The following is a 27,501-nucleotide window of genomic DNA, read 5'->3' on the forward strand; positions in this document are numbered from 1 at the left end:
GTGTCAATGTCACTTTGTAAGTGGTCATACTTGCCCTCACGATATTAAGGCTTATGAATTTGGCGATATCATAAGCCCCTCTGCTCGTGTGTTTAAAACACAGACAAGCTGCCTGGCTGGGCAGGAGATGGGAAAGGACTGGAATGTGAGAAGAGGATTAAGGCTAACTTAGCCCCACACCCCGGAGTTTGTGCACAACCACAGAACAAGGGAGGTCTGCAGAGGTACTCGGATGAATCCATTCACACACCCTGCCAATTCTACCCTTTAGCCACTCGCCTATTATAACCTCGCCCATCCAGCCATTGTGGGTCATCAAATAATCTTTTTACACCTATAGTTCCTCCCAGGAAAACCTGATCAAACCTTCCTAGTTCATTGTCCTGCCTTGGAGACAATTCACCCGCCTTATTGTCTCACCCTGGAGACAGTTTTCCAGTCCTTTGTCCCACCCTGGGAAGAACAATTAAGGCATTGCTTTAGGGCAGAGACTCAATCCTGCCTCAGGGCGTGTTTCACAATATATCGGACTCTCCTGCCATGTGCTCAGCGTGTGTGTGTGTGTGTGTTCTGGGCCCGCCACACCCTCAGATGGCATGTCTGAACCTCTTGCCCTGAAGTACTGGTCACTGGAGCAGCTCTCCCTCGGACACCCTCAGTCTTCTGGACCTGGTAACTCTAAAGCCAACTCTGCAACTCTCTCCAACTTTCCTCCCTGCCTTTTCTAGTTAGCTGTGTGTGTGCGTGTGTGCTGCGTGTTTTGTGTGCAAATGATCTGTAGTATTTTAAATAAATACCCTGTTTTGATTGAACATCTGCCTGCTTATTGAAAGGGTTCTCTAGAGGAAGGGATCCTCATAAACAAAGGCGCAAAAGATCCCCATTACCCCTTCTTGCAAGCTTCTCCTTGTTGCTAATTCGCCTCCCTACTCACAAGGAGACCTGGGCCGTTTCCACACGGCTCCCCGCTGCTCGTAACAACCCGGAATATTGCAAAAAAACCGCGGAAGATCGCGTTTTCTCACGCAAGATTTGCGCGACATGACGTCACACAAATCTCGGGCGAGAAAATGCGATCTTCGGCGTTTTTCTCGCTATATTCCGGGTTGTTATGAGCAGCGGAGAGCCGTGTGGAAACGGCCCTGCTCTTTGGGTAACAACAACCTCTCCAGACTAAAACTGTGTGGGATGGCAACCAGAGGGCAGTGAGGAATGGAAATGGGCTGGAGCTGCCTCCCAGAGCTGGGCTTGGACCTGAAGAGGTTATCATGGGCTGAAGTTTCCCTTCTGGCATTTCGCAGCCTCTTCACACAGCTCCAGTGTACAGCAAAGCCTTTGCCCGGCTGCCGGCTCTGTCTTTTTAAACTACCCTTCCCGGCTACCATTGCATCTCCCGACATGTGTTCTTCACGTGTCACATGTCTCGTGTAGAGAGACTCTGGTAGACCAGGTACTGAGCTCACGCTGCTGCCTGACCGGTCCAGGCTGGATTCCTGCAGCGATGCTGTGAGCAGTCCAGTAGAGGAGGCAAAGGGCAGACATTTCTTGGGGCAGCCAGACCACCTTTGGCTGGACCTGCTCCTCTGCCAGGTGCTGCCCTGCAGAGCCTCCCCCCCCGCCCCCGCCGTTGGCTCCAACTTCCCCAGCAAGGCGACCCCCTCCCTGTGCCACCCTGAGGACTATTTTGCAAGCAGTACCCAGGGATTGCAGTGGTTCCTCTCCTCACATCCAACTGATAGCCTACCTTTACACATTGGCCAACAACGGGCATTTCTTGCAGAGGGAAGAGGGGAACCACCTAGTCAATAAGACGCTAGCCCGCAGGGCAGGATGCCAGACCACCCCTTCCCCAGAAGAGGTGGGCTACAAAAGGAGCCGAAGCCTCCACAAACAGACACTACCTTGTGGCAAGCCAAGATGCAGACCTCCTGGGCAATGCTCCTGCTTTTTGCTGGAGCAGCCGTTGCACACCCTGCACCGCCCCCTCCGTTGAGCTATGAGCAAGTCCTTGCCTCTGCTATTGAAACCTACAACAAGGAATCGGGCCTGGAGAACGCCTTCCGGCTGCTGGAACCTGAGCCACAGCCAGACTGGGTGAGTAGCCGCAGGGCGTTCCAGCATGGGTGCCTGGCTGTGTCTGCTGGTGTAAGTCATCATGAGTCCCAGTGAAACCATTTGGGAAGCCATTTCATTGCTGGGATCTGCGACAGGCCCCAGTCCTTCGGCATCATCAACATTCCCCCATTTTGCTTATTTATTCAGACTGTGTTTGTGTCCCCTTTTTCCAGGTAGCTCACACAGCTGGCCTGGGGTCATGCTTAAAGTGTCGTAGTGGAATGTGGACAAGTCCTTCTCTGTTATGGAGACTCATTGGGTGACCTCAGACCAGTCACTCTCTTACGGCTTAGCCTACCTCACAGGGTGGTTGTGAGGAGTATAAAATGGAGGTAGGAATGATATAAGTTGCTTTTCTCCCCAGTAGGGAAGAAAATGAGGTCTATAAACACACATCATGATAATATCCAAAAGCATTTGAAACTGTCACATTTTTAACACAGCTGTAAAACCAGGGCAAGAACTGGATTTTGAAAAGCCTTCTGAAACAAAGGAAGTCTTTAGCTGATATGGGAAGGCCTTCCGTGAGGAAACCAGTCAAATTCCAGGGGGAGGCACTTCCAGGGGCAGCACCTATGAGCTCCTGCCAGATGTGCTCCCATCACTGAAGGTTCCTGCAGCACGGACCTTCTGAATGTGCAAATACGTTTCGCTTTGGGTTTAACATGATAGGCGTTTTCACACAAGCCGCTAAGAATGCCTTTGAACATCACACTTGCACTATGTGTGTGCCTTCATATGGTATGCATTGTGAGTCCACAAAAATCCAGCATTTACACATGACAGCCATTTAAAAGCCCATGGAGTGTATTTCCAGGCAAGTTGCTAATGTAGCCTTCCAAAGATAAGTGGCAAAAGGTGAAACTAGTCATCTTCCTTTCCCACCCCACCCCCCCGAGAAGGGGATATGACGAAGGTTCAGTCCCTGACATCTTTAATTAAAAGGTCTGTACCAGGTGCTGGGAAGCTCTGCCCGAGACCCTGGAGAGGCACGGGCAGTCAGATGGAGCAAATGCAGCAGCTGCCCAGCTCTGTAAGTTCCCTCACTTCCCTGTGGGATCTTTCTGTGTAGTACATTTTAAGATCCCTCCGTTTTGATCTTGACAACAACCCTGTGAAGTAGTCCAGGCTGAAACGGTGTCTGGCCCAAGGTCAACCCATGAGCTTCCGTAGCAATGGGTATTGAGCCCATGTCTAGTCCAACACACTAACCCACGCACCATCTCTCTGCTTCTCCATCCACACCCCAAATCTTTCCCACGTTCTTCATTCAACAGCAAACTCTATTCTCATTATCTCTCTGTATAAATGGTGTCAGCTTGAGAGTGCTTTCCATGGTGTTTGCCTGGGAGGTTCCAACGTTCTGCCCCTCTTGAGTGGTCGGGGTAGTGAGTGGTTCCAAGCAGCAAAAGAGCTGACGTGAGCCTTTTACTAAATTCCCTCTCAGGATCCTTCTGCCCTGACTATTCAGCCACTGAAATTCTCCGTTAGAGAGACGGTGTGCAAGGCAGCGGAGAGCTCTAACATTGACCAGTGTGACTACAAAGATGATGGGGTAAGACTTTGCAGTACGTTAGCAGGATGAGAAAAGCCAGTTTCCCATGATTGTGGTTGTGTTGCAAGCACAAAAGTTAGCACCAAGGGCAGAATTCAGCTGCCTGAGAGACTCTTGTTAATCCTCAGTGCTGTGAAAATTAACTTATAAATATCCTGCACGGTTCTTCGTGTCCAGCTGATCAGACATAATTGTAAAGTATAACTTAGCTAAATTTGGAAGTATAAGTGATACAAATCAATGACATGATGGGGCTGACCAAGTGAGCTCACGAAAGCGTCTGTCCTGGAAAATGTTGATCTTTACGGTAATATTGGACTTGAATTGTATTCTAATACAAACCAAGCAACTTTGCACCTATTTATCTATTTTGTCGAATTTGCATGCAAAGATGTTCAATTTATATTAATTATACAAGCCACGCCATTCAACATTGTAGGATAACAAATTCTAGAACCGTAGATCTTGGACAACTTGATCCAGATATTCGTATGCAACGTTCCAAACACCCATCGTTTGGACTGCAAGAGACGGAGCACGAGAAGGAGAGGGAGATAAAGGAGGTCAAGTGATACATACCAACAAGGCACACACACTGTTTACAGGGCATCCGCTGCTCTGGGCACACCTGCCAAACAGTAGGATGCCAGATCGTTTTGCATGGCAAACAAGCCCAGTTTTCTACTCATGCATCCAAGGCAGAGGAACTGGCAGGTCTGCTGGGGCAACTGGCTGGCATGGCTTATGGCCACCATCACCTCTCAGACCCCCACAGCCACCAGCCAGGTCAGAGATCAATCCCTGAGGCATTGACAGTAGCACAAGTCCTTTGTTTACTCCCATTGTGTCTAGCCAAATGCAACCCTGGTAGCTCCTCCCCAGGCGCACACACACCTTTATTTGCCAGCATGCCAACATATCCGGCACTCAGGTCAAAAAGGGCCTCTGGCCCTAACCTATCACTGCTCTTTGCAAAAGCAAAACTGTTCACTGAGCATGCCCAATTGGAGTCACAGCAAGCGAACGAACGCCTCCGGTGAGATCAGGCTAGGAGGAGAGGCTTCTATTCCAAGAATCCTATGGAGAGCCTGTTACAGCAGTAACCTTTTTACAGCAGTGGAAGCTACTTCGGAGGTGCTTTCATTGGGTTCAGTCCAAAAATCTCCAACCTCTCCAGGGTCCAAGCTCTGGGGGGAAGAACAGGCTGAAACAGAAGGCAGCTGAGCAGAGAACTGATTGGCTGGCTTTCTGTGACCCGACCAATCCCCAGAGCTTCTTTCAACACATTCTCTTTTCAAACATTAGTAAGGAAATTAATGACTCACCAGATGAACTCTGCTCTGTAAGAATGAAAGTATGAAGTCTGTCTTCACCAGTTAGTAAATCATGCACACACTGGCCACCGCGTGCGACGCACCAGGCCACACACAGCATTGTCATCTCTCCCCGAGCCAGGCCTAGAGTCCCCCTGGGGTCTCGATAAGCCTGCAGTTGTCATAGTCCTACAAGGGCATAAGACATGGTTTGTGGCTTGTGTTTGGCTTCATGGGTTAGAGGTTTGCAAGCCTGATCCACTCGGTTACCTGGACGTGGCAGCAGGGCCAGTTCCGGGTTTTTAAGGGGTGGGGCAGGCAGAGAGTTCCCTCGGCCCCCTGACCTCCTCTGCCCGTCGCCATGCCCCTGCTCATACCCTCCCACCGGCACACCCTCCCCGCTGCCTTTGTGTTCGTCCCCTGCCAGCTGACAAGCCCTTCCACCGCCCATGCGCACAGCTCACTACAGCCCAGTGGCGAGGGGCAGTGTTTGCATCTGGGGTCAGGGAGGTGGAGCACTAGCAACTGAGCGGGTGGGGGGAGCTGGCATCAGTGGGCCCTGCCAGGAGCCCCAGGCCCTGCCCCAGGCTATGTGAAGTCAGCCCCGCACAGCAGTGAAGCCACCTGGAGTTGAGCGCATGTTGGAGCATGGATCATAATGACAGGCAGCCAATTTTGACTCTGAGATGAGAGTCTCTTTGTCCTTTATGGCTTGTGCTCGACTGAGAGCCAAGCTACAAGTGACGAATGACACTTGCCTGGCAAGTGAACAGACTCACGTGTACTCCTCTCTGTTCGCTTGCCATTCACTTGCACTCCATTTGATCAAGTGGAGCGCAAGCGAATGGCAAGCGAACAGGGAGGAAAACACGCGAGTCTGTTCACTTGCCAGGCAAGTGTCATTCGTCACTTGTAGCTTGGCTCTGTATCTGCGCCGAGCCCTCCTTGCTTGGTGATGAGGCAGTGACATGGCCCCTTTCTCTCTCTCTCTGTGTAGCTCGACCGAGATTGCTCCGGATTCTATTCTGCTGCCCAGAGCCCACCTTTGATGGTGGTCCAGTGTGAGGGTGTGGCCCAGGAGGTAGGTGTGGGGCTGGCATTACTGGCCTGCCAAGACTGCAGAGGGAGAGGACCCTGCCAAAGCCAGCACTGAATTCCTTCCATCTAACCCTGCAAGGCGCCCCAGAGTGCCACCTCCCATTTGTGGCTGCTCAGAAAGCTGAGGGGGCGGAGAGGAGGGGATTGGGGGCTTAATTGCATAGCTGAGAGCTGAGGATTGTGAACCCATTACAGGTGCCTTGCAGGAAGCTTCTAAGCAGCTTTATCGGGATTAAATAGAACCTCCATGTTCAGAGGCAGTGTACCTCTGAATGCCATCTGATGGGGAGGGACAACAGAAGGAGGCTTCGGCCAGGGTACCCTGCTTCAGGAAGGTAGCTGTGTTGGTCTGCAGCAGAGCAGCAGCGGCGAGACCAACAAGATTTTCAGGCTGTGAGCTTTTGAGAGTCAGAGCTCCCTTCTTCAGATACAAGGAGGACGCCTGTGCCCTGCTTGCAGGTCTTCCAGGGCATGTTGTTGGTCACCGTGTGATAAAGAAGGCTGGATTAGATGGGCCATAAGAGGACAGAACCTCTTATGATCTTATCTTGGCCATCTGAAGCTTCTAGCATTCTCCTGGGTTCCCATTTGTGCCTGCCATGGAGCCAAGGCTTGAATTTGTTGCTGGGGGGATACACCCAGGCTAGAGAAAAGAGAACACCTCTGAGGGCATTTTGAAAGAGAGATTGTTGCCTCATTTGAACAACGTTGGCAGGTTTTTGTACCACTTCCAAAACCTGCAAGACCTGTTTGTCCAGTGGTCACATAGGAAAGAAATGTGTGCAGACACCAAGGCAAGCCATGCCTTTCTCAATGTCCCTTTAGTGCTCTTCAGGACTGTTGTCTTGCTTGCCACAAACATCACAAGAAGTTCTTGTTCTGGTGGCTGGGCAGGGAGGGGAGAGGCCCCGAATGAAGCAAACAGAAGGTACCGTAAGAGGAACTTGTCTAAATACCTTTTGGCTCCTTGTTTGTGCCTGAACAGCCTGAACAGTGTGTGACCTAGAGGGGGCCAGTGGGCCCTAGACCCCATCGCTTGTGAGGGGCTCCAGGGGAGATGATTTGCCACAGTTAATATGGTTTTGTCCAGTGTGAAGAAGAGACAGATGGGGCCGAGATGTCACTAGCCACAAAGAGTTTGACAACAAGAACAACATTCCATTTATATACTGCCCTTCAGAACAGCGTAACGCCCACTTGGAGCAGTTTACAAAGTGTGTTATTATTATCCCCATAACAATCACCCTGTGAGGTGGGTGGGGCTGAGAGAGCTCTGAGAGAGCTGTGACTGACCCAAGGTCACCCAGCTGGCTTCAAGCGGAGGAGTAGGGAATCAAACCTGGCTCTCCAGATTAGAGTCCTGCCGCTCTTAAGTGACTGACCCAAGGTCACCCAGCTGGCTTCAAGTGGAGGAGTGGGGAATCAAACCTGGCTCTCTAGATTAGAGTCCTGCTGCTCTTTACCACTGCACCAAACTTGACAAGAGAAGGGAAACATCCACTGGTAGGGGAACAAACCTCTATAGTCTGGAGATCAGTTCCAGGAGATTTCCAGGCTCCACCTGGAGGTTGGCAACCCTGTCCACTAGGCATCACCATCTTCCTGAGCCAGCCACACTCCACCTCTCTGTTTCTCTGTCTATACATTTGAAAGCTACCCTTCCTCCAAGGAGCTCCATCAGGTATACATGGTTCTTCCCTTCTACCCAGCCAAGGCTCCTTTCTTGGGGGAGACTCTGTTGGGTCAGCCGAGCACTGGCAGGTGTTTCCCTTTCTGGACCCACGTCTCACCCATGAAGAGCATTCTTGCTGCAGGCTTTGGGCCAAGGTCTTAGGGGTGGGTTCAGGAACCCAAATGGATCGCCCAGTGAGGAGGACGGTGGCGCTGTTTATGTTCTGAAATGAAAGGGCCTCCGATTCCCAAGCCCGTCCCTGAGCGCTGTGCAAATGTTCTGATTGACCCAATGAGAGCCAAAGAGGATTTCCAGCTACCGGGTGGGGGGAGTGGGGGATGCCGCCCTGAAAACCTTTACCTGCAGTGTCTGTTTTTTCCCCCTACCCCATTCTAGTTGGAGCGTATCAAAAGGGGCCGTTTTAAAAAGTGGGTGAAGAAAATTGGCGCGTTCATAAAGAAATACGGCCCAAGGATTGCATCTGTACTGTGCAACATTGCTGGCTGAGGAGCTCCAGAGAAAGAGGAAGATGGACTTGAGGCGTCCCCACTGGAGGGCGTGTCTCTGTGCAATTGGAAACACTCTCAGGATTTTTCTTGGTTCTTCTCTGGCTCCTATAGAACTTCCTTCTGCAATAAATTGTCTTTTCCCACGGACCACGTGTCATTTGCTGTGGTGCATTTACGTGCACCTAGCAAGAGCAGCCTGCACATAAACTGAGGACCGGTCATAAAATCCTAGACTTGAGCATCCCCAGGCAATCCACAAATGTGCATTTCCACTCGAAGTCTCTCGCCCTCTCCATTGATGAGGGTGACTCTATTTTACTGAAAACCCAAGGCACGGTGAGGGGAGCTGATTTCGCCCTTCCCTTGCTTTACCTCCTGGTTCTTCTGCGGGGATTTCTTGGCCCTCCGGCCTGGCTTAAGCAGATCCATGGGGGGAAAGTGGTTCAGACACTCAAGCACAGCAAGGGAAGCTGGGGAGCAAGGCTTGGCCCCCCTCGCACACATGGTCCAGTTTCACTTAAAAAAAAAAAGAGAGAGACAAACCCCATTTACATGTGAAAGGAAAGAAATGCAAATAAATAGATGTGGACCTGCCTCCTCTGACATCAAGTTGGGCCCTCTGTTCAGCTACGAACAATCCAAACGGCATCTGATTATGGTTCAACATCTCCCATAACTCTCAGTGGGTTGGATCCTGCCAGTGTTTGTGTTAGTGAAAGCAGGAGAAAAGCCCATTTTTTTCACCCTCAAAGAGCTGTGCTGGGAAGCGTGGAAGCCACATGGACAAAATGAGGCAGGATGGGGGCTGCAGCGCAGATGGGAATTGGGTGGGACTGAGTGGAGAAGCTGTTCCGATCCAACCCAACATAGTGTTCTGGAGTACTCTGGTCAGGCCTAATTCAGATATAGGTGTGCAATTAAGGGTCAAGCTACAAGGGACGAATGACACTTGCCTGGCAAGTGAACAGACTCACGTGTATTCCTCCCTGTTCACTTGCCATTCACTTGCGCTCCGCTTGATCAAGTGGAGCGCAAGTGGAGCGCAAGTGAACAGGGAGGAATACACTTGAGTCTGTTCACTTGCCAGGCAAGTGTCATTCGTCACTTGTAGCTCGACCCTAAGAAGACCTAAGAGCCAAGCTACAAGTGACGCCTTACACAGGTTGGACACTTGTCAGCTTCCCTCAAGTTCTGATGGGAAATGTAGGCGTCCTGGTTTTACAGCTTGGTTCTCCATTACAGCTGCAAGACCAGGACGCCTACATTTTCCATCAAAACTTGAGGGAAGCTGACAAGTTTCCAACCTGTGTCAGGCGTCACTTGTAGCTTGGCTCTGAGTGTCTAGTTAGCTTTCCTATATCAGGTTAACTTCTAGCAGGTTACATTTTAGATCCGTTGCCAGGTGTAGAACACGAGTAAATACTATTACAGAATCTCTGCTTGCATTCTAAACCTTTATTAAAACATGATTATTCAGCGTTCTTAATATTAGCTAAATCAACATAAAATCAACCTATCCTCCACTGCTACATAGATCATTAAATGAGAGCAATGACATGAGTTCAAGGAAGTATCTTACCCCAAAAACAAGCAGGTTACAAGCACGGAGCACCATCTTGACACAAGCTCTCGTTCCGTTCAAATTCTCATAGTATTATCTCCTAACAACAGCTAACTCTCCCCCTTGATAAGGGCACACATTCTTGGCTAATTAATTATTTTGGTTTTTTTCTTTGTTCATGCTATTTATAGTCGGTCTTTCTCACTGAGACCCAAGGCAGATTACACAGTGTGACTCAGTACAGCCAATTTCAAAGACATTTCAATAGACATACAATGAGTATATATACACAAATTTGCAAAGATTTAAAGCCAGCATAAGCTAAATACAGAGCTGAAGAAATGCTGAAACAGAGCATATGCATTTCGAAGATGGACATAGGAACTACCCAGTAGAATCATACTTAAGCAATGGTTGTAGAAAAGAGCAAGGGTCCAGTAGCACCTATAAAACTAACAACATTTGTGGAAGGATATGAGCGTTCGTGAGTCACAGCTCACTTCTTCAGATACAGCTAGAATGTCAATTAAGCAATGGTAGTAAAATCTATAGTCCCTCCCTATCCCTTTACTTACACATCTCTTGAGGCCACTTTCTGACAGTCCAGCCCTCCCATCTGAGTAAAAAGCCCTCTTGAATAATTTGGTTTTGCATTATTTACAGAAGGCCAGGTGAACGGGGGCTTTCCTAACTTCCTCAGGTAGACCATTCTAGAAAGGGGGGGGGCACATGTAAAGGATGTAAAGGATAAAGGTAAAGGTGCAAGTACCGAGTCATTACTGATCCATGGGGGGATGTTGTATCACGATGTTTTCTTGGCAGACTTTTTACAGGGTGGTTTGCCATTGCCTTCCCCAGTCATCTACACTTTACCCCCAGGAAACTGGGTACTCATTTTACCGACCTCGGAAGGATGGAAGGCTGAGTCACCCTCGAGCCGGCTACCTGAACCTGGCTTCCACCGGGATGGAACTCAGGTCGTGAGCAGAGCTTGGGCTGCAGTACTGCAGCTTACCACTCTGCGCCACGGGGCTCTTATTGTGGGCCACATGTACAGGCAGCTTTTGATTTTGCCCATGTTCAAGGTGGCACCTGCGGAAGGCCGTTCAGATGAGTGAAGCTGCCATGGCAGAACATAGTGAGAGAGGCAGTGCCATAGATGGTCATGCAGAGCTTTGTAGGTGATAGCCAATACCTTGAATTGAGCCTAGTAACCAATAGAGAGCCAATGCCATGACTGCAGAATGGGGGTAATATTGCTGCTCCTCCTAGCTCCTGATAATAAATGAGCTGCAGAGTTCTGCACCAACTGGAGTTTCTGAGTTAACTTAGAGGGGAGACCTACGCACAGTGCATTACAGTAGTCAAGTCCTGATGTTACCATGGCAAGGATCCAAATGGCCAGATTGTCAAGTCATCTTCCGGGCTAGCCTGAGTTGTGAGAAGGCAGGTCTCCAACAGCAGTCCTATAAAAAACGCAATTTAAACCAGTCCAAGGTACAACCTTAATACCCACTTCTGCCTCCAGTTGCCTCAACAGGATGGCATGGTCTACTGCATTGAAGGCTGCCGATATATAATTTCAACACCATACAAAGTTACCTATACTTGAAGTGTCTTCTTAAAACAAATGAAAACTGTTGGTTCATTCTTGCTGTTTTTTATCTTAACAAAGTCTATGTAAAATAAGTGATCACAAATGTCTCATACATATGAATATCTTTTGGCCCTCGACCAGTTCACCCATCCTTGAAACATCTGTCCTTCTGCAAAGTTGGATATTCCTGCCATTCTCAGACACTCTCTGGGTCTCAACAAATAATATCTATTGATGCGGGTTAGAGGGCTTCTAATCTACACAAAGCCGTACAATTGCATTACTCCTTTGTTTCCTGCCCTGTCCAAGGTTGCTCTATTCTAGATCTAGCTGCGGCTTGTCTAGCTGTGGGGCCAGGATAGCCCTGTTTCTTTGTGCAGAGACATCGTCTATGATCTCCTTGGTCAATAAATCCAGCAACAATCCCCCTATTTTTCTGGCCAGATCTGTGACAGTAGCTTTGAACATTACACCAAAATGTCATCTGAAGGGCCTTCTTGGACTACTGAATATTGGTTAGTAATCCCAGTGGTGCAGTTAGTTTGTTGCTGCAGAAGCAAAAAGAAGTCTTAAAGCTGAATAGATTTATACAAGCAGAAACTTTTAGGGACATACAGCGGCTTCTGTTTAGATCAAGAGGAGTTAGCCAGGTTAGTCTGTAGTTGCAAAATAGTAAAAAGTCCAGTAGCACCTTAAAGACTCACCAACTTTATTGAGGCATAAACTTTCGAGAACCACAGCTCTCTTCATCATAAGTGAGCTGTGGTTCTCAAAAGCTTATGCCTCAATAAAGTTGGTTAGTCTTAAAGGTGCTCCTGGACTTCGATCAAGAATTGCTTCTGTTTAAGAGACCACAAGACTCTTTTTTGTTTGGGGATTTTGGAGTTTCCGGTGTGAAACTCGGCATCTTTAGCTTCCAGCAACATTTGAAGCAGAGGATGAAGGTTTTTTTAAATGCATAAATATATTTGTTTTCCAAGCCTCACTAAACCAAATGGAAATTCTACAGAATGATTACTGATAAAGGAGTCAACAAAAAAGCCCTGAATTACAATAAAAAGCGAAAGAGGAGGGAGGAAAACAAATAAAATTATGTAGGATTCTCCTCTCCCCCACAGGGCCTATGTGTTAAAAGCACGCAACGCTTCAAGACAACATATTCCGAAAAGTCCTCTGTCTATGTCTGACCTCGCCCTTGAGAAGAGTTTAAAATGGCCCAGCCAAGGAGAAGAATGCCGTTCCTAAGGTCGGAGGGGTTAAGATGCCACTTTAATTCCATAGATTCCAGGAATGGCAGCTGAAAGATTTGCACAGCGACAGCAAGAGAGCCTCTCCCCCTGGCATGCCAAACACGCAGGAGGTGTCCATACACACCTCCAGATCTCTGCCCCCTCCCCCACAACAAGCCAGTGCTGCAGGCACAACCACGTGCTGGCTATTCTCTGCACCCCCTTGAAATTGCACGTAAACTGCCAGCAGAGACGACACGGCTGCGCTTCCTTCTTGGCACACCCTCTTGGTACTGTGAAAATGGTCCCTATAACTGGCTGGTGGGGGCATCATTTTTACTGGGGCAGATCAGGTGAACCAGCAAACCAATATTGCTTGGGCCAGCTTGTGTGCTTGGTGCTTTGCCTTTCCTAATACTGTACATCTGTAAACAAAGAGATTTGGTTGTTGTGCATTTTCCGGGCTGTATAGCCGTGGTCTTGGCATTGTAGTTCCTGACGTTCCACCAGCAGCTGTGACTGGCATCTTCAGAGGTGTAGCACCAAAAGACAGAGATCTCTCAGTGTCACAGTGTGGAAAAGATGTTGGCAGGTCATTTATATCTACTCAGGAGGGGTGGGGTTGGGCTGAGTCATCCTGTAAGAGTTTCCCAGGGTGTGGAATGCTAACGGAGGGAGGCTTCACTGTATCCTAAGGAGGTTCTTTTGCATATGGATTGGTGCTTGATATGCTAATCTTCTCTGCAGGGCTATTGTAGGGTATAGAGTATTTTGTTCGCCTGGTGTTTTTCAGGATTGGAAACCAGGACTGGTTTTCAGGTGTTTTTCAGGATTGAAAACCCAAAGAGATTTGGGTTTTTAAAAATATATTAAAAGTCTCTGGTTGCCAGATCCGGCTTTTACTAACTAAGTGGGGAGTGGGATGCAAGGTGTGAGGAAATATCCAAGGAACAAGAAAACTTGGGATCACTCAGACCTGAGAACCATCCTGCCCTGGAAGCTTTTATAAATATCCACCTTTCTCACCTGCCTTGCCCTTGCCAGTTACTCTCCCAGGCCCCTTGCCCCTTCCGTTTCCCACCCTTTGGAGGTCCTCCAGAATCCCCCAGCTTCCAAGCTCAGGGTCTGCTGGAGAAGTGAGCATGACCTGGGAAGGAATTAGGCTAAAAAACCCAGCTCCACTTTGCTCTCAGCTCATACCGACTGCCCAGCTCCTAAATAGGAAGCAGTCAGGGGACGCGCTCCCTTCTGATATGTTGCCAAATGAACACTCTCACATTTTAGGGCACCACCTGAGAGCATTCATCCATGGAGTACAAACAGTAGGGTGAACATGGCTGTCTCATTGCAAGGGCCTACAGCAAACCCATGCCCTCCACCCCACTGTTCATAGACTTAAACAATAACAAGCTCAATGTTTGGTGTTGCCTTCCTACTGAGTCAGACCCTTCATCCATCAAGTATTGTCTGCTCTGACTGGCAGTAGCTCTTCAGGGTCTAACAGACAGAGATCTTTCACATCACTGGGCCCCTGGCCCTTTTAACTGGAGATGCCAGAGCTGAACTTGGGTCTGTCTGTGTCCAAAGCAGGAGTTCCACCGCTCAGACACAAACTCACAGGTCCATATTAATGCCAGAGGAAACGCAACGAGCCCGTTACCTTTGGAATATGAAATGAGATGGTTTCACTTGATCAGTAAACCTTCCCTCCTTCGGCTTAACCAAAGCCTGCAGCAACCCCAAACTTTCCACCAGACAATGTGAGAGCCCAATTGACCAGCAAGAGACCTGACGTGACGTCAGTGTTGATTTCTATCGATGTTGAAAGAACTGCATGAAAAACAGGGAACCAGGGAGGTTCATTTCGGCAAAGTTTACAAAACAGACTTCTGCTAAGTACATTTCCAAAGCAAATGCTTGCCCTCCATTCTCACCCTGCAAAATTTATGGGGGAAAAGCAGGGATGAATTTGGAGCTTAAAACGCAAGGGTGGACTGGAACATTAAAACATCCCTAGAGCAAGCTGAGCCAAGTGGTGGTGGCAGCAGCGCAGCGGCCGCTTGGCTGTGTGCTGCAGTGATGATAGAAAAGAGTCCAGTAGCACCTTTAAGACTAACCAACTTTACTGTAGCATAAGCTTTCGAGAATCACAGTTCTCTTTGTCAGATGCTGCATCTGACCAGATCGAGGGGGGGCAGGGGGTAGTCTGCCCCCGGCGCTACCAAGGAGGGGACGCCTGTGCTGATAAAAAGCCTGGGGTGCGCCTGCGCCGATAAAAAGTGAGTCAGTGGCAGTAGGCCTATGAGGGGCCACAGAGACAGCGGGGAGGTGAAGCACAGGGGACCCCTCCTGCACAGCCTCTCCCTGGCTCCACCACCCCTCAGAGGTCTGTCTGGGAGCAGCAGGGAGGCGAAGTGTGGGGAAGCCCTCCCGCACAGCTTCTCCGCCAGCTCCACGGCCCCTTTCCTCATGTTTTAGGGTGCCTGCTAGCAAGCAGACATGTGAAACCCAACTCTTGTATAACATGAAAAACATGTGCAGGCGTCTGCAGCCAGAGGCAGAGGAAAGACCAGTGGGAGGGTATACCATGCAGCCCTTCTTTTGCTCAACTCCCCAAGCTAGGGTTGCTAACCTGCCTGGAAGAAAAAAATGAACTGTCCTTTGTATAGAGGTTTAACAGGATGTTATTTGTCAAGTGATGTTATTTCACCCTCTTCTCTGGTTTTGGCATTATGTGTATGTTTATAGAATTACTTTATTTGTACTTTGATCTGGATAGCCCAGGTGAGCCTGACATTGTCAGATCTCGGAAGCTAAGCAGGATCGGCCTTGGTTAGTAATTGGATGGGAGGCCTCCAATGAAGACCAGGGCTGCAGAGGCAGGCAATGGCGAACCACCTCTGTTAGTCTCTTGCCATGAAAACTCCACGTGTGTGTGTGTGTGTGTGTGTGTATGTGTGCCATAAGTCATAAAAATGCAGCACTCTCCGCCACCACACATATATACATTATTTTAACAGTTTTTAACAATGAAATGTTTTAATGTTTTGATGTTTGCTGGCTTGGGGACCTTATTTGGTGGCACAGAAATGTTTTATTATCTTTCCATATAAAAAACGAGCCATATTGGCGACGACTCACTTTTTATCCTGGTGCGCCTGCACAGGAGCACCAGGATAAAAAGAGCGTCCTGGCCAATACGGCCTCCAGAGGGCACCACCGCAGCGGGATGGCCAGGCGAGCTGGCCCATCTGTCCAGAGGGCACCGCAGTGGTCGAGAAGCCCGGCGTTCCTGGATTTTCTAGGGCCCTTTTTAAAAGACGGACTCTGTTGCTAGTTAAACTAAATATTTAGCTCCATGCCATGAAAAGCTTCACCTGTCTATTTCCACACATTAAGCCTCTATTAAATGGACAGGGCCTTTTTACCCAGGCCTGCTGGTAACCCTGACTGTTTTTTCCTTCACAGGAGAATGACCATAAGTCTCAGCAGGCAACAAACCAAGGGTCTGCTTCAGTAACAGCAGCCTCATGTCTTCATGGGCTGTCTTCCAATATTGGTCAACCTGTCTGTGGACAAAATGCAAAGCCGCAGGTTTGAGGAAGCTGAGCCCACGACCTGTCTGGGACGGATCCCGCAAAGAGGCAGCCTCATCCTATATAACGGGCCGAAGTCTCCTCTTCCAGCTTGTGCCCAGAGCAACCATGAGGAGCGCCTGGGGAGTTCTTTTTCTGCTGGGTTTCGGCACTGCCGTCCCTCTGGAAGCCCCAAAGACCTTTGAGGAATTCCTTCCACAGGTGGTCAAGATCTACAACCAAGGCCCAGGTGTCCAAAACGCCTTCCGCCTCCTGGAAGCAACACCTCCGCTTGGAATGGTAAGTAAGGGTGGGGACGGAGGGCTCCGGCTGATTCCATCTAACCGAACAATGTTTGAAATACTTCTCACGAGAATCAGTGGGACAAACATGCTCCGGAATTCTCCCCTGAACACCTTTCTCTTCAGTAGTTTCTTGTCTGCAGTCAGCTGGAAGCTGAATTAAAATGCAGAGCTTCATACAGTTTTTCATGTAGTGTAATATTTCCCATAACAAACCAGGATGTTTTTACTCAGAAGTCTGTCCTTTTTGCAAAGATTCTGCCCCTCCTGCAATTGTCCTCCTCTGTTTTATGGCTGAAGTAGTTGGGGAGGGATTGGGCAATGTTTTTCTCTTTATGGCCAAAAAGCTTTTTACTGTTTTTCAGTTATCATAATTTCATAGCTGCACAATTATGATAATAAAACATAACAAAAAATCAGGCTCTGTCTCTCTCTCTCTCTCTCTCTCTCTCTCTCTCTCTCTCTCACTCACTCTCTCCTTTTAGTCCACAGTTCCAGACCAGTGAAAGAGTTTTCATTGAGTTGGTTGCTGGCAACCATCGGGGATGCTTCCAGTTCTACTGTCAGAGGAAACTTAACATTTGATTTATATACTGCCCTTCAGGACAACTTAACGCCCACTCAAGTGGTTTACAAAGTGTGTTGTTATCCTCATGACAATCACCCTGTGAGATGGATGGGGCTGAGAGAGCTCTGAGAGAGCTGTGACTAGCCCAAGGTCCCCCAGCTGGCTTCAAGTGGAGGAGTGGGGAATCAAACCCGGCTCTCCAGATTAGAGTCCTGCCGCTCTCTGAACCACTACACCAAACTGGCTCCTAGTTCTATCTAGCCCACTTAAAGAGACTTACTTGGACCAGCAGGGGCTCAGGCTGTTTCCCCAATTTGGGTCCTCTTCATGCAAAACAAATGCTTCACCATTGAAGTACTGTCCTTTTCTCTAAAAGGTTTTTGATACTGTTTGTGCGTTTTTAGGCTGCTTTTCTCTCCAGGGAGACCCAAAGCAGCTTACGAAAAGAAGAGGTTTCCAAATTACAAAAAAAAATTACAACCTTTTTTTTTAAAAAACAAAGAACTGCTGGCAAGACGCTTGTGAGCAAGCCTGCCACAGCTTTGGGTAATTCTGGCTGTCAGTTCATTCATTCATTCATTCATTCAATCAATCAATCAATCAATCAATCAATCAATCAATCAATCAATCAATCAATCAATCAATCAATCAATCAATCAATCAATCAATCAATCAATCAGGAACATTCACTTGAATAGCAGTAACATTTTTAATTCAAAGGTCCAGTTTGGATCAGGAGTCCCTGGTGTATAGGGAGAAGGGGATTAAGCCTGCCCCCCTCACTGTTTTCCCAACCAGAAATAGCCCCAGGGGTGGGGTTATTTGCCCCATGGAAGAAACATGCGTGTGCTGATGGCAGTGTGTAATTTTCCCCATTGGGGCCAGTAGCAGCTCCACAGAACCATTTCAGGTCAGAGGGCTTAGCTTCATCTCTACACATACCATAATTGCGAGCTGAATTGGGACCCTGTGCGCTTGGGAATGGAATTCCTAGCCCAGAGCTCCAGACATCTGTTGGGGACTTCGTAATATGTGAAGTGACCTGCTAGCTACAAAATTCAAAACCATGACTCGGGTGAAAAAAAATCCACCTCTGGGTTGTCATAAAAAGTAGGCCATTAGATACCTGCCACCTCTGTGGATAATGCTTGCCCTTTGTGGCTGTTGTGGTCTGTAGCCGTTGACAGGCTAGTCCTTTGAGTTACCACCTTTTCCACTAGCCCTTCCAGCCAGCCGCTGACCTTTAAAACAAACAAGGGTTCAACCGCTTGTTACACAGGGCCAAAGACTCTGATAAAGGCAGGATGTGGGGCATGACTTTGGGGGAGGGGGGCAAGCTGGTTTAAGGGGCTTAAAAGGTGTTTTTTTTTAATGGTTGATGGACAGGCTGCTAGGTCTGGATCCACCAGCCACTGACCTTGATGGACCTCCAAGGCTGGGAGAAGGTAATTTTCATCTCAGACAAGACAGGCTCATTTCCAGTAGTAGCCAGAGTCCAGGAGCAAAGTCCTTCGCCGCTCTCTCTGGCGATGGCCAGGAGTGAGCTGCGCCCCTCTGGTGCACCAGGGCCCTCCTCCACTGCCTCAGTGTGCCACCCCAGATAGCTGCTTGGCTGGGTTCACAAGGGAACCAACACTGCTGGTCTCAGGTCTCATTGTCCCGACAGGATTCAACCTCTGGAACGCTTCAACAGCTGAACTTCACCATGCAAGAAACCACGTGCCCCGCCTCAGAAGATGTTGTTGCTGAACAGTGTGAATTCAAACCTGATGGGGTAAGAAACAGCCAGTGTCAGGGGCTGTACTTTCACTGCGCTTTCTCCACTAGGGACTTCTATTAAGCGGTGCAGGGGCTCCAACGCCTGAGAGCCAGACCTTCTCTCCGAGAAGCCCTCCTTCCAGTGTCCCTCGTGAGGACTGAGGTCGATTGTCCCCTCTTGGTATGAAGGGAATAGCATTCTGCTCATGCTCAAGGGAATTAATGGCTATATGACTGCTCCACATGTTCAAAAGGTGACCTACGGTTGCCAGCTCTGGCTTTGGAAATTCCTGGAGATTTGGGGGTGGAACCTGGGAGGGGAGGGTTTGGGAAGGGAGGAACTCATCAGGGATGCCACGGAGAGCCAAGCTACAAGTGACTCCTGACACAGGTTGGACACTTGTCAGCTTCCCTCAAGTTTTGATGGGAAATGTAGGCATCTTGGTCTTGCAGCTGTAATGGAGAGCCCAGCTGTAAAACCAGGATGCCTACATTTCCCATCAAAACTTGAGGGAAGCTGACAAGTGTCCATACTGTGTAAGGCATCACTTGTAGCTTGGCTCAGAGTCCACCCTCTGAAGTTGCCAGAGCAACTGTTTTCTGTAGCCTAGAGATCGGTTTTAATTTCAGGAGAACTCCAAGCCCTCCCAGGAGGTTGGTAAACCCTGTTTAAAAACCAGTTCTGGGGCTCAGCTAAACACAGTAAATGCTGGTACATATCATGGCTTGACTGTATGCCACTAACATTTTGGAATTTACCAAATTGGCTGGCAGAATCCTGTGCTTTTACCAGTGAAGCTACAGACACCGTCCCTTTCTCTCCAGCGCTTTTTCCTCCCACCTGTTCTTTCCACTTGTCCCATTCATTCCTCCCCCTTCCTTCACCTTGCACCCCCACTCGTTCCCAGGGGTTTGGCTCATTCCCAACTACTTGTAGTTCGTTAGGCAATGAGGGCAATCGACATGCATTGCCTCCCAGACCTGCACTGCGGTGCTTTGGCGGTGGATCCCAAAAGGCACAGTAAGTTTAGGCTTCCACGTGAAGATGCTTGAGAACCACTGCAGTAGACCTTTTCCCAGTGGGGATTCCCTGTTTGCCTGGTTCCCAGAAGAGGCTTCAGTCTCTGGAGACCTAACACACTCTCTTTCCTTTGCAGCTGATGAAAGATTGTATTGGATACTTCTCCACCAAGCCAGAAAATCCCATGATCCTTATTAACTGTGACACTGCGATTCAAGAGGTTGGTTTTCCATTCCGCTGATGCCGGGAGCTTCCGGAGAATGTTTTCCCCTTCCTTTGGTCCACTCTCTGAGGGTTGTCCTGGCTGTTACATCCACAGGACGTCCCAGAAGGCCCTTGCTGGGCTCCGTTATTGGCTCACCCACTGGAGGGCTTCTACTAGCTTGGGGTGGGATGACTATTAGAGATGGGCACGAACCGAAATATGAACCAAAGTTCATCACAAACCGGGCTGGTTTTTGGTTTGCGAACCAGCAGTTCATCGGAGCTCATTTCTGACGAACCGCGATGAACCACTATGATTTTTAGAGCAGCTCACATGGTTTGTTTTTCAATTCGTCACTGCAGACAGCAGTGCCAATCAATCTGTTACCTAGGCAACCGGGGGCGGGGTAGGCTTTCTGCAGACTTCTGCAGCCCTGGAAGTGACGAACCAATGAACCAAACGAACTGGTTCACAAACCAGCCAAGTTCATGGCGGTTCGTGAAACACAACGAACCATGAACTGCAACGAACCGCCATTTTCCCAGTTTGTGCCCACCTCTAATGACTACTGTACATGTCGGTCAGAGATGGAAGGACATAACACAGCACAAAGAGCTCCCCTGCTTTGGGGGTTGGATCCTGCCAATGCACCCAGCTTACAGCAATGCCCGTCTCTGGCTCAAGTTTGCCTACTCTGGGTTGGGAAATTGCTGGGGGTTTGTGGGAGGGGGGAGGAGCCTGGGGAGGAGTTTGGGGAGGGGAGAGAGTTCATCAGGGATGTGAGCCCATATAGTCCACCTTCCAAAGCAGACTTTTTAGCCAGGGGGATTATCTCTGTCATCTGGAGTTCACTCGTATTCCAGGAGACCTCTGGCCCCACCTGGAAGTTGGCAACCCTCACCCTCTGGTGGCCACTGCCTGAAATAAGAAGGGATTTGGGTGCCACAGACTTCTGTGAATCCATCTTATTGAACACACATTACATTTATTAATCACATTATCAAAATATCTATCATTATCTCAAGGGGAAGGAGGACATTTCAAGGGGGGGCTCAAGTTTCCATGGCCCCCCATCCCCATGAAAATACATTCAGGATGGATTCTTCTTATAGTGAACACCATGAACAGATTTCTTCTAGGTGGTGCTCTCTAGTTAATGATAACATATGCACCAAAGACCTACTTTATCAGGATTATTTCTGAGGCATTTCTTCAAGCCTTGGCTGCTGGTCCAAGGTTGGGCTCCACCCTTTCCCCGATTCCTCCCTCCCACCCCGAAATGAGAAAGTCTACATGCCTGCCTGCCCATTTTTTATATATTCTTTGTTGTTGAAGGTGACTATAAATACTCATTGGTTTAATATCTTTCTGTTCTGCTGGGTTTGGCGTTTTAAGGTGGGTCAATTTATCTTGCGTTAGGCGTTTGGTTTTAAGTTCTTCATTTTAAATGTTGGCTCTGTTTATTTTGCTTTATTGTTTCAGGTGGGTAGCCGTGTTGGTCTACAGTAGAAGAGCAAGGCTGGAGTCCAGTAGCACCTTAAAGACCAACTAGATTTCCAGGGGACGAGATTTCAAGAGTCAGAGCTACCCGACAAAGGAAGATTGGCTCTTGAAAGCTTGTGTCCCGGGAATCTCTTCAGTTTTTAAGGTGCTACTGGACTCAAATCTTGTTTTACTGTGTTTCTAATTACTGGATATATTTTTTAAAAAAAATTGCATAGAAGTCACCTTGAGAGCTTATTGTTGAGGAGCAGGGTTGCCACCCTCCAGGTGGAGCCTGGAGATCTCCTGGAATTACAACAGATCTCCAGAATACAGAGTTCAATTCCCTTGGAGTAAAATGGCTGCTTTGGAGGGTAGACCATATGGTATCGTACCCTACTAAGATCCCTCCCCCAACACTGCCGTCTTCAGGTTTCACCGCCAAATCTCCAGGAACTTCCCAACCTGGAGTTGGCAACCCCACTGAGGAGGCACGCAAGCTTTCAGAATAAATAAAGCCCTGGGCCTGCTCCAAACTCCCAGCTCAAAATCCAGGTAGTTAACAATGCTAGTGACCCACATGGCATGAAGACTACGTTACTCACGAAGGACAGGATTCCCACAGACACTTACAGAGGACTGACATTAGCCCTTTACCCACTTTGAGGTCAGGGAAGGAAGGGGACCGCAGCTATGGCCAAGGCATATCACTGACACATAAGTGCCAATTGGTGTTTCTTTCTCTCCTCAGCCAGTCCATGTCACCCGGTTCCGAGGTCTTGGAGGGTTTCTGAAAGGATTTTCAAGAGGAGTTCAGCTCTGGGATGCCCATCACTAATTGCAAAAGCGGTCAAGCGATGAAGATGGAAAACAACGTTCTTTGAAACCTTTGCTTTGCATAATTGGCTTGGTTGCTGTAATCGCTCCATTTAAGTTCAATGTCATTTGCAGGAGAATATATTTAAAGAGCTAATCTTTGATGGCAAGTGTGCTTTCTGTGTGTGTGTTATGTGCTATCAAGTCGCCTCCAACCTATGGCGATACTATGAAGGAAAGACCTCCAAAACGTCCTCTCCTTAACAGACTTGCTCAGATCCTGCAAACTGGAGGACGTGGCTTCCTTTATTGAGTCCAGCCATCTCGTTTTAGGGCTTCCTCTTTTCCTGCTGCCTTCCACTTTTCCTAGCATTATTGACTTTTCCAGAGAGTCGTCTTCTCGTGATGTGACCAAAGTACAATAGCAGCCTCAGTGCTTTCTATACCAGTTCCTTAACTACCTGGGATTTCCTCTCTGCTGCTCCTGCAATCTAATGCAGAAAGGAGGGTATGAGAAGTACAAAGGGACACTGACTTTCGTACAGTGATCTTTGCACAGCTGCTCATTTAAGCACACAGACACAGAATCTGTGGGGACCCCAAAGAACGATGCTCCAAAGGCACTGGCTGCACCCGACAGGTGCTGGGCGGGGGGGACAAGGCCTGATCCCTCCAGAAACAGCCTTGATCTGGGGCTGGTTGTCCATGAACAAGAAGCCTTGAGGACCAAATTGGCTTATTTGCAAGGTGGAATAGAGCCCACCTGTGTCGCCGGAGTACTGAATCTAAAATGCTTTGAACTCACGAAACAGCTCAGTAAGGACCAACCAGTTTGGTGTAGTGGTTAAGAGCAGCAGGACTCTAATCTGGAGAACCGGGTTCGATTCCCCACTCCTCCACTTGAAGCCAGCTGGGTCACCTTGGGTCAATCACAGCTCTCTCAGAGCTCTCTCAGCCCCACCCACCTCACAGGGTGATTGTCCTGAGGATAATAATAACTTTGTAAACTGCTCTGAGTGGGTGTTAAGTTCTCCTGAAGGGCGGTATATAAATCGAATGTTGTTGTTGTTGTTGTTCTCATGCAGCAAAATAAGTGAGCAAAGCAATTACTGTCCCCTTGTTGCTTCCTTTGCAACTCAGGTTGCCATCCTCTAGGTGGTGCCAGAATTACAACATCTCCAGATTGGTGGTAGGGTATGAGCTTTCGTGAGTCACAGCTCACTTCTTCAGATACCAAGTGAGATACCAGTCTGGAGAAGTGAGCTGTGATTCACAAAAGTGCATACCCTACCACAAATGTTAATCTTATAGGTGCTACAGGACTCTCTCTCTAACTGACTGACTGACTGACTGACTGACTGACTGACTGACTGACTAACACGGTTACTGATCTCCAGATGACAGAGCTCAGTTTCCCTGGAGAAAAGGGCAGCTTCAAAGGGTGCACTCTATGGCATTATACATCACAGAGGACCCCACATACTCCAGTCTTTATCCTCAGATCTGCAGGAATTTCCTAACCTGGAGTTGGCAGCCCTAGTGCCACCAGACCCCTGCTAACCAGTGTGCCTGCTTCAGGGTTAACATTCTGCTTCCAGGGGTGGAGGTGGCCTTTTCTTGCCGCAAGCCACCTTGCCCTCAGGACAAGGTGAGCAGAAAACAGCCCTAGCTTGGGAACCGGCTCAGCTCCCAAGGCAGCATACATGGTGCTGCTATTCCCATTTTAGCCTCACAAGAACCCTGCGAGGTAGGTTAAGCTGAGAGCAAAAGAGACCTGGATCCCAAAGAGGATTTTCATCCATGGAGCACGACTGCCTCACTTCTCCCTGCTGCTGCCCCAAATGCTGCTTCTGGGGGACAGGAGACCTCCCCCCAGCATCAAGGGGAGGTTGTCTGCAGTAGCATGTTGTTGTTGGAAGCTCTGAGGATCGGTGGCTACAGTTGGAGCCATATCAGAAAGTTTTGGTCACAGATTTGGTCCCCAAATCTCATTTTGCCTGCCCCAGTGTAATGCTAGAATGAGATTAGTCCTAGGACTGACTGCATTTCATGTCTGCAACACTTTCTAATGTAATAATGCAACAGATCAGCAGCAGTATGGACCCAAAAGGTGACGGTATCACTTCACTTGAGATGACAAAACACCTTGAACTGCTCAATTCCACAGCGGTTTGGCTCGGAGCCGGCAATCAGGGACACAAGCCCAGGAGAATTCGGGTGCATCTTTCTAGGGGTAACAAAAAAACTTTGAACTGGTCCTGCCAAACCATTTTCTTTTCAACCAGAAAAGATGGGTGAAGTCAGCAGGAAGCAAAACATGGTAGGTCAGTCCAGGGCAGATTTGCTTAGGCAAGTCTAGCAAACAGAACCTGAATGCCACTGCCTTTATCTCAAGTCGGCTGCGCCCTCACATTTTGTTCTGGCAGCTAGGAAGCGTGTCAGCGGCAGATGGCCACCCTCCAGCTCACTGGGTGGATCTGGTAGACGTGAGCACAAGGCAAACTGCTTCCTTCCCAGAAATCAAACCTGGCTTGCATTTCTCAGGTCAGTAATGCTCTCTTATCTCAAAGAGAGAAATCATAAAAGTGGCCAAATCCAAAGTTACCAGAACACGCCTTTGGACGTCAATACGTTGCCTCACCTCTGAATTTCCACGTTCCTTCTAACTCAGCATTAATTTTATTTCCTTTCAGCGAAAGGCAACAGTGGGCCGGGGGGGGGGATTCCTTTTCACTCTCTTTCTTCACCCTCTGCTTGCTTTCCTCTGTTGGCCAATAAGCATTATTTTCTGGAAATGCACAGAGCAGAGAAAGTCCTCTCAAGTTTGGGGAGGGGCTGGGCCTCAATGGTAGAGCATCTGCTTTGTACGCAGGCGGCCCAAGGTTCAATTCTCTGGCATCTCCTCACGCACAAAAGCATGGGAAATGGAGAGCTGAATCCTGCCCATGCTCGGCTTTGCCATGGCAGCCACAGCATTGCTTCCTCTGCAAGAGGAGCTGTTGTCTTCTCGGCTACTGGCCTCCACAACCAAGAGCCAGAGTAGAGCTAGCCTTCGGATGCCTGCAAACCAAGCCCCAGCCAGGATGGGTGAATATTTAAGGGACCGCTGGGGACTGGAAGAGTCCTGCACTCGAATCATTACCTTCAAGCAGTTCCTAGGATTCTCCCATGGCACTGGTTGGAAGAGCTTCCAGCCAGTCATTTTTAACCAGCCGAAAAGCAGGTTGTTGCAATGCTAAAATGCTTTTCAGAGGATAAGTCAAGCATAAACCAATGACCCATTTAAAGAGAACCTTTTTGAAAGTTCTTCCTTGAGGAGGACTTGAAATAGCCAATATTTAAGAGCAAGACAGGGGTCCAGTAGCACCTTAAAGACCAACTTGATTCTAGGGTATGAGCTTTCGAGAGAGCTCCGATTCTCAAAAGCTCATACTCTGGAAATTTAGTTGGTTTTTAAGGTACTACTGGATCCAAGTCTTGCTCTTCTGCCGCAGCCTGACACAGCTAGCCACCTGAAACTAAGCCAATATTTAAATAATTTTAGTTTATGCAAAAGAGTAGCCACACTAGCACTCGCAAAAGGCTTTAAGTGTTTTCTGATGGAGAACACCAAAATCTCCAGTGGCAATGGGTTCCATAGTCTAATCATGTATATAAAGTACTCCCTCTTAAACCTTCAACCCACCAGTTTCAATGGCTGACCCTGCCAGCCTGTAACTTGCCAACCTGACCCATGTGAATATTCGAATCGCAACTGAATTTCTCAGTGCTAGTGTTCTTTATCTATTCCTTCTTGCCTTTTGGTTCCAGCTTGATTAAAAAATTTTCCTGTTTCCTGATGGGTAGTAAGTTCTCCAGCAGCATTCAAGCTCCAGTTGTGAATTACCAATTTTATGTGCGTAGGGGGGCTTAAATACTGCATTTTACTTAGCAGTCAGCCAAAGCCTCTCTGCTTTATTTTTATTTTACTCTTTAGAATTATTCTGCAATTGCACTGTTATGATAGTAAACAATTTTCAACAATAAAATTAGTAGAGCTCTGAGTTGGCTGCAAAGTTCAAGGCAGTATTTAAGTTCTCACATAGTACACATATGCAAGAATTGATCATTTACAACTGGCTCGTGACTCATGAGTCACAAGGAACCTTTGCTAGGACTTGCTTCTGTACAAAGACCAAGGGGAAACCCCACATTTAATCATTTACCAAAACACAATGACATAAAGTGAAGTACAATGATATTGGAATATTTATATTTTTTTGTATATTGCTGTGATATAAGTGTAATAAAGACCAGTAAAGTGCTCACGTGCTCCTAATAAATATACTCTGAAATATTCCCATGTACAGAATTACTGTTCTTATACAATAAATATATAAGTATCAGTCATTCAATAAATATCATAAATACACAATTACACGGCTGCAAAGTTCATATATATACAAGAATGTTGTTCTATTTTCTTTTTCTGTTTGCAGAAGCACTGAAGCGCATGCCATAGACTCATGTGGACAGGTGTAGCTAGATTATTATAGGGCATATGGTGGTAGAGAGTGCCCTCAAGTCATAGCTGACTTATGGTGACCCCTGGTGGGGTTTTCATGGCAAGAGACTAACAGAGGTGTTTTGCCATTGGCTGCCTCTGCAACCCTGGTCTTCGTTGGAGGTCTCCCATCCAATTACTAACCAAGGCCGACCCTGCTTAGCTTCTGAGATCTCACCAGATCAGGATCACCTGGGCTATATTAAGTGGAACTACAGTTCAAATTCTGCTTCCCACTGAATCCCAGAAAGCAGTTCTCTTGCAATATGAAACAATCTGTTTCTAAGTAAAAGATGCTTAGCTGCTTTGAGTCCTTCCTGTAGGAAGTAAAAATGGCAAAACTATTTGAATCAATCAATGAAGTCCCCTCACTAGGACACTTAAATTGTACCACAGGATTGGGGGGGGGGGGAAACAGATGATAAAGGGATCTTGAGAATGGAGCTCATTGAAGGCTAAAATTGCCACCAATTACTTTCTGGCTGTGATCCCATGCAGATGGCTGCTAAATCTTTCCCCTCCACTTAGGCCCATGTCAAAGGAAGCTTCAATCTGCTTCATTTTTCTGCATCAGAATGTTTA

The 27,501-nt window shown here is 48.1% G+C and overlaps 1 protein-coding gene across 1 annotated transcript; it reads left to right on the forward strand.

The window, feature by feature from the left end:
* Positions 1-1,917: 1,917 nt before the first annotated feature.
* LOC129337373 (antimicrobial protein CAP18-like) lies at positions 1,918-22,398 on the forward strand. The gene is made up of 8 exons (XM_054990974.1): positions 1,918-2,094; positions 3,563-3,670; positions 5,981-6,064; positions 8,150-8,236; positions 16,336-16,524; positions 18,761-18,868; positions 20,010-20,093; positions 22,312-22,398. Exons 1-8 carry the CDS (start codon positions 1,918-1,920, stop codon positions 22,396-22,398), a joined length of 924 nt encoding a protein of 307 aa, XP_054846949.1.
* Positions 22,399-27,501: the final 5,103 nt, after the last annotated feature.

Source organism: Eublepharis macularius, chromosome 11 (assembly GCF_028583425.1).
Source record: "Eublepharis macularius isolate TG4126 chromosome 11, MPM_Emac_v1.0, whole genome shotgun sequence".
Classification (NCBI taxonomy): domain Eukaryota; kingdom Metazoa; phylum Chordata; class Lepidosauria; order Squamata; family Eublepharidae; genus Eublepharis; species Eublepharis macularius.

Excerpts from the sequence above, each read along its gene's own strand:
- LOC129337373 (XM_054990974.1), top strand. The coding sequence starts at position 1,918 with ATGCAGACCTCCTGGGCAATGCTCCTGCTTTTTGCTGGAGCAGCCGTT. Across the intron at positions 3,671-5,980 it reads GTGACTACAAAGATGATGGG|CTCGACCGAGATTGCTCCGG; the intron begins GTAAGACTTTGC and ends CTCTCTGTGTAG. Across the intron at positions 18,869-20,009 it reads GTGAATTCAAACCTGATGGG|CTGATGAAAGATTGTATTGG; the intron begins GTAAGAAACAGC and ends TTTCCTTTGCAG.